At 34.3% G+C, this 13,085-nt stretch overlaps 1 protein-coding gene across 1 annotated transcript; it reads right to left on the bottom strand.

The window, feature by feature from the left end:
• Positions 1-747: 747 nt before the first annotated feature.
• LOC130744144 (uncharacterized) lies at positions 748-2,452 on the bottom strand. The gene is made up of 3 exons (XM_057596335.1): positions 2,223-2,452; positions 1,462-1,569; positions 748-1,195 (listed from the first exon to the last, which is right to left on the bottom strand). Exons 1-3 carry the CDS (start codon positions 2,450-2,452, stop codon positions 748-750), a joined length of 786 nt encoding a protein of 261 aa, XP_057452318.1.
• Between the last annotated feature and the right edge of the window lie 10,633 nt (positions 2,453-13,085).

The following is a 13,085-nucleotide window of genomic DNA, read 5'->3' as shown; positions in this document are numbered from 1 at the left end:
TTATCCAAGAGATTGCTATAAAACTCAGTCTCTTTCAAGTAAAAGGCAGAAGTTGTATAGTTTTTATATTATTTTTATAGTAACAAATGATTTCCATAACTTGGGATCAACTGATTTGGATTCACTCCCCGAATTCGAGATGAAATGGAGGAGCTTCAATGGTTGGCTGACAAAATTACACAAACTAATTAATATGCAATATTCTTGCACCGTAATAAAATCAGCAAGGCTCTACAGTATAGGAGCTGTAGCCATTACTTTCAAGCCATAAAACAAAAGTATCATTGTTTAATGATTAGCTGAAGCCGAGTCAACGCATGGAGGACATATAATGATCATTTTTCTTAAAAAAAAAACATATTGTCAAATAAAAAACTTATAATGCATTATATTAACTTATAAACCGTAATCAAATTAAAAACTATGAAAGCTGATAACGCTTAATTCCCAAGCTACATCATACTACTTCAAAAGGTACGGGTTGGGGAGCCGGGATCCTCTCAAGTGTAAAAAAACTTGAGAGTGTCAAGTTTTACCATCTCACCATTAACTTTTGTGTAGATAATAAATGAAAAATAAAATAAAATAAAATTAATGATGAGATGATGAAACTTGACACTCTCAAATTTTTTTACACATGAGAGGATCCAAACCCACGGGTTGGGGCACCCCTTGTGCTCCATATTAATAAATTTTGCCTGTTAGCAGTAGTAACAAGCTTTACATTAACCAATAGAAATAATTGAACTAGTCAAGAGGTTCCTTTAGAATCATTTTCAGCTCATCCATCTGCTTTGTGGTAAGCATTGATGGGTGCACTACATCAAACTTAATATACAGGTCTCCTTTATTGCCAGGTTCCCTTATAAGCGGCATTCCTTCATTTGGGACCACCATCATATAACCTGACTTCACAATATCCTTCACTTCAATTGGGAGGTCCCTTCCGTCCAATGTTGTTATGTGAAATGTTTTCCCCGTGAGAGCCTCTACAAGAGATATTTTAAGGTTGACAACCAAATCATGTCCTTCTCTCTGAAAAAAAGCATGCGGTTTTTCTTTCAGCACAAGTGTTAGATCAGTAGGAGGTCTTCCGTATACTTGGCCTCCTTTCCCAGGATATGTTATCCTTGTTTCGTTCTTCCAACCAGGCATAACATAGAGGTACAAAATTTCTTCAACATTCCTCCTCCTACTGCAACAAAAACCAAAAAAGGGAAAGGAAATATAAATTATAAGCAAATTTATTTGAAGAAACCTGAAACTTTTGAGATCTTCAACGAATCAAACAGACATGTATATTTTATAATTTATATAACTTCCAGATCATCGTTTTATTATACTTTTATGTCATCAAAATAAACACCATACCACCACAAATCCCTAAATATAAAAAATAAAAAACAGATTAAGAAAATGTCTATGCTATAGCTTTCTCTGCATGGGTACACGTGATCAGACCTGTTCAGGAAATAGCCAAAAGAGAATAAAGCCAAAATGCCAACAGATAAAAGTAAGATGATAACCAACACAAAACCAGAGAATGAACAAAGAAAAATGTAAACTATCCTGTAATACACAAAATCAATAATACAGTTATATTTCCGGAAAATTGAACCGTGGATTCTTTTCTATAAAAGTAAAAAAAGTTCATGAGCCAAAAGTCATGGTAAGATTGCAGCCACTCAGGTTTGGTGTAGTTTCAATTGATAGCAGAAATTTTGTTTTGAATTTTGATTACCATTTGAGAAAATAACTAGATTTTTTTGGAAAGCCAAATTGAATTAATGTGGAGCACAAGGAGTGCCCCAACCTAAATACAAAACCAAAAAGAAAAGGAACTAGCAATTAGTAGCAACATAAACGCAAATAGTAGTAAATGCCACCACAGCAACAGTTTCATGGTACTTGTCTCATAACCCAGAAAAACAGATCCATGGTTCCTTGACCCAAGCATAATAAATTAATAAGAATATGTAAATCCTGGCATAATAGATTTCAACCAAACCCAAGATTTTATCTTAACCATATCCATAACAGTTTGCAAAATAGCGCACACAAATTTTTTTTCAAACAGTTAGCATGCATGCATGCATAGACTGATAGACACCAAACATAACACACAACTCAATACACCCAATATTTTCTGTCCATCATCTCTTTCAAAATTCAAAACCCAGAAACTAAAACAAGAAAAGAAGAACAAGACAGTGAGTGATTACCCGTAAATATCATAAACATCCCTTTGGACCTTGATCCTCCTTGTGCAACCATTGTAAAATTGCTCAAGGGTACACTCCAATTTTGCTTTGTTAAGCAGCCACGCAAGTTTTTCAGGCTTAGGTTCCCCATCACCATTTTCTTCTGAAATCTGCTCTCCGTGTTGTTGATCTAGGTGCAATATCATCGCCAACCTCTTCTTCAGGATTTTGTAATAGTGACCAGCACCCATCTTCAGTTGATTGATTTCTCTTCTGTGATCTTGTAGTGTGTTTTTGTGGGGATGATTTGAACAAGAAACTTGCCATGTTCTTTATAGGGTTTCTGTGACTGCTGGCTGTTAATGGAGTCAATTGCATACGCGCAAAATACCAGAAATCTCGTTCAATCAGAGATACGTACTGAGAGACATGAGAATAATGGTTCCATAGTACTAGGAAGCTGATTGCAGATAGATCAATTTTCATTTGGACTACTTTTGATTGGAATTGATTTATTTACCTTATATAAACTAAACTCTCACTAGAAGTATCGAATTTTACTAATTTAATTTCGATTCACTCACTTTGTATACTAATCACTGAGATTTCTAAAAAAAAAAAAAATCACCCAGATTTTAAAAATATGTCAATCAATCAAAGTTTGCTTGGGGATGGAATGTCAAAGATTGAGTTGGTGCATAGAGAACAGACGTCATGCCTAGATAAGCTTCTCTACTCCGCACCGTAAGTGAAGGATTCCTCTCTCAGATGTTATTTCTACTTTATGTTTTGATGTTTTAGGCTAGTTGTGCTTTACTTTTACTTTTCCTCTTTTCACCCAAAAATCAATTAAATTAAATAAAATTATATTTTTTTTTCACAATTTTGAATTTGATTGGTTAATAATGTAAAAAATATTTCCACTATCCGTACATTTATGTTTTTCTCTAAAACTATTTTTAGTGATATTCAATATTTGTTTCCAATGTCAAAATGTTAAAATAAAATTAAAAGAATATTACCGTACTATGTACTCTCTTTATTTTTAATTGGTTAAAATTCATATAAATTTTGTTAAAAATATAGGTCTTAAATTCAATTTTGTGACTCATATGAATTTCAATCGATAATGAAAGAGTTGAAATAAAATATTCAAATGAATATTATGCTAGCCTTTATCAAAAAATAAATTGAAGAAGTGGTAAGAGCTAGTGGGTTGAGGTGAGGAGGTCTAGGGATAAATTCCTGAATGTGACAATTTATCTTTCCAATATAAAAAAAAATAATTCTGAAAGCAATTTCTTTTGGAATATTACACGTACTCTAAAAGTTAGTCATGACCATTTGAAATTTATTTCCAAATATGATTTCAAAAAAAGAATTTTATTTCCAAATATTAAAAGTTTACCTTTCTTTCCGGACATATTTTTAAAACATAATTTTGGGACCAATGATTGAAATACATGTATCTTTTGGGCAACAACTAGATGAGAATCCTTAAATAAGTTGAAACTAGTGTTTTTTACCCGCGCGTTGTACGGGGAATTTGTCTATTGTATTTGAAACATCAATCAATATTTTAAATTATAAAAAATGTAAGATACTAAGAATGTAAGAACAATCATAATAAAGATGTAGATATTTAAAGAGCATAAATTCATACACTCAATTCTAGTGCTTTGTAAGCATATACTGAATTAGCTGATATAAAGTGGCCAAAAAGATAAACTATCATTAAGACTTATTTTGGCTTCCAGATGTTGCATAGAAATTATATTAAAACTTATTTCTCTATGCTCGTTCTCCTCCTATGAACTTTTAATTCTTTAAACATTAATAAATATAAACTATATATGTACTAATGTTTTCTAATCTCCACAAAATAAATTTATCATCAAATTGAGAGTTGCCCAAAAATAAAAACATGATATTGTGTTATATAGTATATAAATTATGAGTTTAATGGATATGCACTGACAGTGTAAAATAGTTTTACACAGTCATCAAATCAAAGCATGCCACATAGGAGACATAATTACATTTGACTTTAATTTTAATTAAAAGAATAATATATTTTTTGATTTGGCGAAATTCAATTGGATGTCTGTGTAAAACTATTTTACACTGTCAGTGCATGTCCATTAAACTCATAAATTATATCAAAACTTATTTCTCTATTAAATTTTTCATGCTTGTTCCCCTTGTATGAACTTTTAATTCTTTAAACACAAATAAATATAAATTATATATGTACTAATATTTTCTAATCTCCGCACAAATATTTTTATCATCAAATTATCAAACAGTTAATTATATTTACATCTAAAGTTGGTTTTAAAAACTAAAAAAGTGTTGAAATGATATTAAAATTAATTTTTATGTTAGTTTTAACATGGAATTATTTGTATGCGAATATATTAATAGTTCTCTAGTCGTCGTACGACACATAATTTTAAATGTTACACTGAGATTAGTTTATGGAGCATAAGCCATAAATTACATACATGGAAGTGAAGAGAGATTTTCCATGACATAATTCACTTTCAAGCAGTGGCGGAGGCAATGAGGTGACTTGTCCATGCTTAGTCACACATGAATTTTTGGAATGTCTCAAGAAAAAAAATTGAAGCAGCGTGAGACTTGAGAAGGAGAGGAGGGAGGGGAAGGTTGAGCTGAGAGGAAGGGGTGATCTCTATGTTGTTTGCGTTTCTCTTTCAGATTTAGTAGACATTCTTTTGAACCTATGTGTTATCCACTAACAATTGAAATTAGAAATAGATATTAGGGTCTTGTTACATATAGGCCTTTTTTATTAGACGTGAAAGCTACTGGGCTACACTTTTTTTGACATTAGAGTTGCACCTCTTTCCAACATAGTAATAAAAAATATAAAAGAATAGTTTTAACTTATACGAAGCATTTGATAGCATTTTTTTGTGTTAATTTTTAAACAATCCTCTAAAACTATTTGAAATCAATTTAAATATGTGATATTTAAGGTAAATATAAATTTAACTTCTTAGTTAAAATTTGGTAATTATTTAATATCAATTTTTGTAATCTGCCATATAATTTTTTTAAAATGATATATTTAATTTATAGCGGCTATACCGGTCATATCACAATTCAACTACGATTGATCTAATGAACGGTGAACCAATTCCCTCACCGATTTGATCAACGGTCCAGTTTTATAACCATGTTAATCGGTGTGATTATATGAGATTAAATTTGTGGTTCTTGTGTTTTGCTTGTAAAAAAAGTTATTAAATTATGCACACCAACTGTTTGTATAATGTCCCCTTTAAGTTTTGGCCTTCAACAAAGGAGTTTTTTCTTAGGTTGGGCTGCTACTTCATTCTTGTTTTGTTTATGTTTTTTTTTTGCACATTCTTTATTTGATAAAAATTGAAATTTTCTTGCAAATTATGTTCCTTTATATCTTAGTCCCCCTTTCTGAAATTCATGCCTCTGCCCCTGCTTTCAAGTCAAATAATATACACCATTAAGCTACCATTTAATAGTTAGATTTTCCTAATATTATGATGCATCACCGACTAATAAACTTGGAAGAAAAGAGCAAAGTTATTCTGACACAAAAACACAGTTCACTGAAAATTTCTTTTGATCAAAAAGCGTTGATTAAATATAAAATATGATACAAAACCTTATATATTCTACATCTAAAAGAAACTACTCACTACAAATAACATAACAACTTTTCTTTGGACTTTGAGATGGGATCAATCCCCCATTCTCCCAAAACTTTCTTTCACCAGAAAAATAAAGTTTGCAGACCAAAGATCCAACCCAAGGACAATGATGATGATAGCATTTAAAAATTATCACAATACTTGACTAGACTCAACTTCCTTAATGCAAAGCAACCGCTATTGAGGAGACAGACTCATGGAATGAAGCATAATTATCTCATAACAATGAAGAAAAACTTGATACACAAATGAAAAGAAAAACTTATAAGAAAATAAGCATAAACAATAACAACTAAGTTCAACCTGTCAATGAAACTGAAATCTAGTGAAGAAAGGATTTGAATTTCATCATTTAAGCGTTCTCATCTTATCTCAGCTAGCAAGTTAACTCAAAAGAGAAGGAACATCAATTAATTAGCCTTCATGCATCATAACCAACTTGAAAAGAAATATAATGAATGATTAAACATAAAAGAGATCTTTGATACGAATATCTGAGTTGAAGCCCCGAAAATCAGCAAGCAGCTCCGAGCACCTGTAACTTGGGGGTCTTCACAATCTGGCATGAATCTCACCAATGAAGTAATCACAATCTAGAGGGGGGAAAAGCTTATAAAAAATTCTCACATCGAACCTGAATCAGAAACTCACCACTCACACGAACTTAGATTCTTCTTTCTTCTCTTGTCAATTATTGGGTTCCTATAATTTCTTCTCGTTATGATTTTCTTCCTCCTACTCAGAAAAGAACAAAGAAATAAAATGAAAATAGAAAATAAGAACCCAAATAAATATGGATAATCCAAATCAAGAAGAGAAAGATTAGAGAACTGAATACCTTGAAACGCGATATGTGGATTTGACTCATACAGAAAACACTGCAAGCTCCTTCTTTTCGAAAAAAAACCCAGGGAAGAAGATGAATTAGTTTCAATTGCAAAATTCAGATAAGGGACATTGGAACAAATATATCAAAAGAAGATCAGGAAAATAATCTAATTACTCAACAACATTTATGTCAAACACTTACACAATTATCACATTACACAATTATTAGCACCACATGAAGCAAGTTGCATACTCGAGTGATCTTCCTCATTTTTCCTCCATGTCAACCGGTTCACAGTAGAGGCATATAGGGAAGAAGATGACTGATGCAGTATTAGTAATGAGTAATCTAGGTAAATCTTAAATAATTAAGGCAAATAAAAGGTACTAAATAAATATAGATAAAAACTATCAAAATCTAGCAAATCACAATAAAAACTCATAAAATCCTGAATTAATTAAAAATCCGAAAATTCAATAAAAATACCATAAAAATTAATTAATACTATAAAAATAAATCAAAAATAAATTAAGATAAAATCAATAAATAAACAACCTAAATCCTAATCAAATCTAAAATTTAAAAAGGTATTTTTTATGAAAATTAACCTGGGAATGACACGTGAATTTTTTTTTTTATGAGAATTAACGTAAGAATGACATGTCACAAAGAATTAACGTGAGAATGACACGTCACTAAATCAGCCTGATATAAGTTCTTCTTTTCTAATATATATTGATTGATATTGATGATTTTATGTCTATCTCTCTCTTCATTTGATTCTTTAAATATTTTTTAAAAGAAATAATCATTGTTAATTGCTTGAGAGATCAAGTCCATCTCTTACACTCAAAATATGGAAATGAAACAAAATTTGATATTAAAAAAAAAATTGAAACAAGAGAATTATAGTCACTTGGACACTGATCGGACTTGGAGATACAGAAATTTTGATTTTGACTTTTGATTGGAATTGATTTATTTAATTTACTAGTTTGATGACATTAGATTGTCTTCAAAACTTTTTACGCCAGTTCTCTGACCTGATACTTTGTTCTTCAGTTCATACGCCAGTCCTCTATAAGAGTTGTATAAAGTATATATTGGTTAGTCTTCGGATCTTGTTGTTAATCTTCGAACCATATTTTCATTCTTCGTATGTTGTTTAATTCTTCAAACAATGGTTCTTCTTGTATGCATTATCAGATTTTATGAGTAGAAAAATAAAAGTATAATAAATTAATTAAATTTAAATTATTTAATGAACGAAAATTTTAATTATCTTACACTAAAATTGATTGTAGTGAATGTTCTATTCATTAATTTATGAAAGGAGTTGTCTAAATGACTCATGTGAAAGATTGAGTTAAATAATCTATCATCCAATCACATTGGAGATAAGTGAGTTGGAATTTCTATATTTTATTTATTAATTTATTTCCAACTCACTTATCTCCAATGTGATTGGTTGATGGGTTATTTAACCCAAACTTTTCTTAAGTCATTTAGACAACCCCTTTATGAAATTATTTGAATTTGGAAACTTTTATATCTATATTATGGAAAATGCTTAATGGCGAGGCCTTTAAGCACGACATCGCACGACAATTAAAAAAAAGTTTTTCTCCCCTTTTTCCTTTCCCTGTCGCTTGAATGGGAATCATCATCGTTCTCTTTGGGCATGAACGATAACGATGTCCCAATTTTATGTTTGAGGGAAACGACGGTGAGGTCACCATACGCAAGCTTGATGTTGTACTCCTTGTCGATGAGGTGGGCGATGAAGCTAAGGACCTTGATGAGGAGATCTTCGACACTGGACGGGCGGGTGTTGTCGATCTGAAGTTCTGAACGGCTTGTACACTACTCACCTTCATCCCCAATTCACAGTTTAGTCTATGTTGTTACTTTCATGTAGCCCTCGACTTTTCCCCATTTTCCACCGATTGATCATAGTTGTCGAGATCTCTAGCCTGCGTCTTTGTCACATCCATATTCCACCATTGGTTGTTCCCTTATTGTTCTTCATCTCTTCAAAAGGTACCTCCCTTCAAATAAAGTTTTTGATGCCCCAACTGCTTCATTATTCTTCTTGCCAAAAAATGAAACCCTTGTCTCTCGATGAATTGAATTCAGGGCCGGCCCAACACTAAACGAGGCCTAAAGAAAAATTTAAAGTAAGACATTTTTATCTAAAGAAATATATATTTATTACAACTTTTGGGGTATTTTTTACTTAGTAAAAAAAAATATTTTGAGGCCTAAAGCCCTTGCTTGGGTGGCTTGACCCTGATTGAATTTCTTCAATTATAATTCATCAAGGGAAAAATATCACGATTTTGATTTTACGCATCATAGGAAGCAAGTAGAATTTGATTTGTAGAAAATTTTCATGGGTAATAAGTCATGATAGAAAATTGTCTCTGTTCAAAGCGAGAAAGATGAAAGCTATAAAGTAAAATTTGATTTGCAGAAAGAAAGGTAACTGTGACTCATGGTAGAAAATTTGATTTGTGCCCCTCGGTGTAAAAAAAAGAAGCTGTTGGAGACTTGGAGTTGTTTTTTTTTGAAAACAGAATATATATATATATATATATATATATATATATATATATATAAAATAGAAAGTTGATAGTACATATAATGTGAATAGTCCACAATGCAATAAAGAAAGTCCTAAGACTTCTACCCAGCGAATAAACACCTAAAACCTACAAGAAGAGCATCTATCGGGGACCTAGGTGTGGCAAACGTCACACAAACCCAACAAAAATAGAGCTCAACTCGACATTGGGACGCAAATAAACACAGTACATCAAACAAATAGAAAACAGCAAAGAGATCACTGCCAACTATATCCAAGAGACCCGGTTACAGCTCCAGTAGCCCAAAAACACCAACGACGGCGCCCAAAGAGACATCATCAACCACGAACCCTCCACACTCACGAACAGAGAATCTGACAGGAAAGGCACCAGAAAGGGTAGAGTCCATCAACGCTGCCAGGGAACCCGAATCCAAGAATCCGAGCAGATATGGCCTCAACAGGAACGCACAGATCTAGGCAGGAAAAGAACAAGACTCTCCAGGCAGATCTGGCCTCAACAGGCACTCACAGATCACTACCAGTCCCAACCTGTACACCCCAACGCAATCCCAACCTCCTCACCAACCGCGAAGGTATCCGCGAACACAGATTTAAACACAAATCTTGCGAAAGAGGAAAAAGAAGGGAAGAAGATGGGGAGCACAAATAGCGAACAAGGAAGACTAGCCCCACAGGGTTAGGGTTGTCAATGGAGAGCCTTGTCCAAGAAGATGATGACTTCGCCACTAGGAAGATGATGAAAAGCAGGAAGCCGGCGTCGGCGGCACTGAACCCCGATCGAACTCCGCACCACAGCAAGACAACGCAACTGCCCTCACAACACCACGCCGCGGCGGCCAAAACCCACCACCAAAGACGGCGGGCGCCGCACCCTAACAACGGTGGATCACAAGCAAGGATCTGCATAGCAGATCCAGTAGAGTAACAACACAGATCCACCAGAATCGTGTTTGCCAACTCCTCCGAAACTCGAGCCCAAGAAACGGCTCCAAGCGAAGGGCGAAACACCGGCAACGGCGAGGAGGGCAAAGAGGAAGGCAACCGTCGAGGAAGGGAGAGGGGAAGAAAACCTAGGAATGAGCACTGGTACAACAAACCCAGAAATAGATCTGGTTTATTAGCAAAGGAAGAAGACGAAAGGACAATAACAGAGGGAGAAGAAGGGGGGGTTGCCGCCGCGCCAGGGGGAGGCGGCGCGGCGGCCACCCAAAAACGACGCAGGTCAAAGAGAGAGTTTTAGAGAGAGGGATGAGCTTAGTTTGGTCGTTGTAGGGTTGGTTTTCCTAATAGTTGGTTTGTAATGATGATACTCTTAGCTGTTGGAGTTGTTGTGTACACCAAATTTTGATAAAACAAATAAGAGAATCCAAAGATCAATCTGGGGGCTGGATTCGAGTCCTCTCTGATTCTTTTGATGAAAAGTTTGACGTAAATAAAAAGTAAATGACTAAAACTTTAAAAATGAAACGAATCAGACAAGAATGATAAAGTAAAATTCGACTAAACAGTAAATGATATTAACTGGAATCTTTATTTGATAAAATAAATAAGTAAAATGTAAGAGTTTCACAAGGAATGAATTGTAAAACTCTTTTCCTCCGTAGTTTCTTGTTCGACTGGATGCTTTCAAGAGTTTTTAGAGTAAAATGAATTGTGAACTCGGATTACAACGTCAAAACTCCTATTTATAAACCTATTAATAAACAGCCTTCTAACGGTCGGATGATGCCTTCGTTACAAGTGTCCTTTAGTTTCTATCTGACTCCACACGTGTTCCTTAAGCTTTAACCTCTAATAAAGAACTTCTAAGCCATTCGAATGTCAAGGTTTATCAAGTTTGAATTCTGAAACTCTCGACCCAGACTCGAGAAACCTTTTCTCCATACTTAGCAAGTTTCCATTTCCACCAAACCATAATTCAACCAACCTATAATCAAAGGTCGAAGTCATAAAAATATTGAGCCAACAGATGCCCCCCAAAATATCATTTTTTATATGTTCAAAACATAAGAAAAATTGATAAATTCTAACACTAGTTGCAACTTTGACTCGACTCTTTATTTCGACCATTCACTGGCCTTTAACATTCTGACAAAACTATAAAAGACCATAACTCCCACATCTCATCAATAAAATGACGTTTGCCCAAGTTAATCATGAGTCTTAACTGCCACACATTTCCCTAAGGAATTCAAAAGAGTAACTCTTCAGATTCAATGCAATTGAATCTTTTCTTTAGATACACCTCAATCTGAGCCCTTCAACTTGGCTGTCATAAGGCCTATAAATATGCAAAACCCTCACGTACTTCTTCTTTAACTCTTCATACCTCAAAAGCCCTTTTCTTCTCCGAGATCTCTAAACCCCATTCACTCTGGTGAAGAAAACTCTTGCTCCGGCGAAGAAAACTCTTGCTCTAGTGAAGAAAACCTTCGTTCTGTTGAAGAAGCCTCTACTCCGTTCAATTTTCCGACGACAATGACTTCTTCTTCATCCTCTAAAGTCCCCGAAGCGGCCAACCTCGATGAGCTCCTCTTCATTGATGGGAAAAGCTATGTTTCAGAGCCTCCCAATGTAACCGAGAAGGTGATGGTGTGGAATTCCCAAGTAATCATTCTATTCTCTCTTGAATAAAAATGTCATGCTTTCTTAGGTCCTTTGAAGCCTACTTTTTCTACAAATGCATCAGAGTTCTTCCCTTGCCTTGTTGAAGAGGAAAAAATCTTAGCTATTAAGGATTCTTACAACCTGTCTTTTATAAATGACCCAAATAGAGCCTTTAGGTCTTCTCCTCCTTCAACCTTAGAAGACTATCTAGATTGGTTCGAGAAGTTTGAAAAAGTAAAAGGAGATTTCTGGAAAACAATAGGTATTTTTGACCTGATTCAACTGTCTACGTTGAAACTAACCTATCATCCCGCTATGATGATTAGCTCTTTTTTCTTCTAGGAACGTTCGACAAACACTTTCCACACTCCTTAGGGAATGGTTTCACCCACACTTCTCAATGCGGCAATTGTCACTGGGCTTCGACCTACCGAGTCTACTTTCCGTTTCGATATGAAACCTAAGGCCAACATCGAACTTACCTTCAAAACCATGACCTATACCAACTTCATCCTTAGGCACTATGATAGAACCACGACAAATGGTTTTAATGAGGAGCATGTAGCCTTTTTTCTTCTCTGGCTCTCTGCTTTCTTCTTATGCTCGAAATCCCTCCAAGTTTCTCAAAAATTCTTAATTGTAGCCCTACTTCTTCATGAGGGTTCAGATGGCTGCTTAAGCAAAATTCTTTTGGGGGAATTTTACATATTTTTTAGTCAAGTTGTGGATACCCTTCGAAAGCCACCCATTCAAGATAGGATTCCTTTATTTGCTGGCCCCTTTTGGTTCCTACAACTGTGGCTCAACGCCATTTTCGAATCCAAACTTTCGACCAAACCATCTCAAAATGTATCGAGGATTATTGAAGCCTTTCGAATTTCTCATCTTACTTCTAAGAAAGACAAAATCAATGTTGAAACATCTTTTGAAGAATTCTACATCTACTTCTCGGAAATATCTTCCAACACTCCAAAGCTTTCTCCTTTCATTTCTCGACTCCAAGGAACTGAATGGAAAATTCAACCATTTCCTTGTTCATCTTTTGGAGCTCAAAATAAATGTATCGCCATCTAGAAAGAGATTCTAGATTCTATGACCCCAAATACTATTGGTTGGAATCAAGAAAG

The sequence above is a fragment of the Lotus japonicus genome, chromosome 3, assembly GCF_012489685.1.
Source record: "Lotus japonicus ecotype B-129 chromosome 3, LjGifu_v1.2".
In the NCBI taxonomy this organism is placed as follows: Eukaryota; Viridiplantae; Streptophyta; class Magnoliopsida; order Fabales; family Fabaceae; genus Lotus; species Lotus japonicus.
This window is presented reverse-complemented; position numbering and strand designations above follow the sequence as displayed.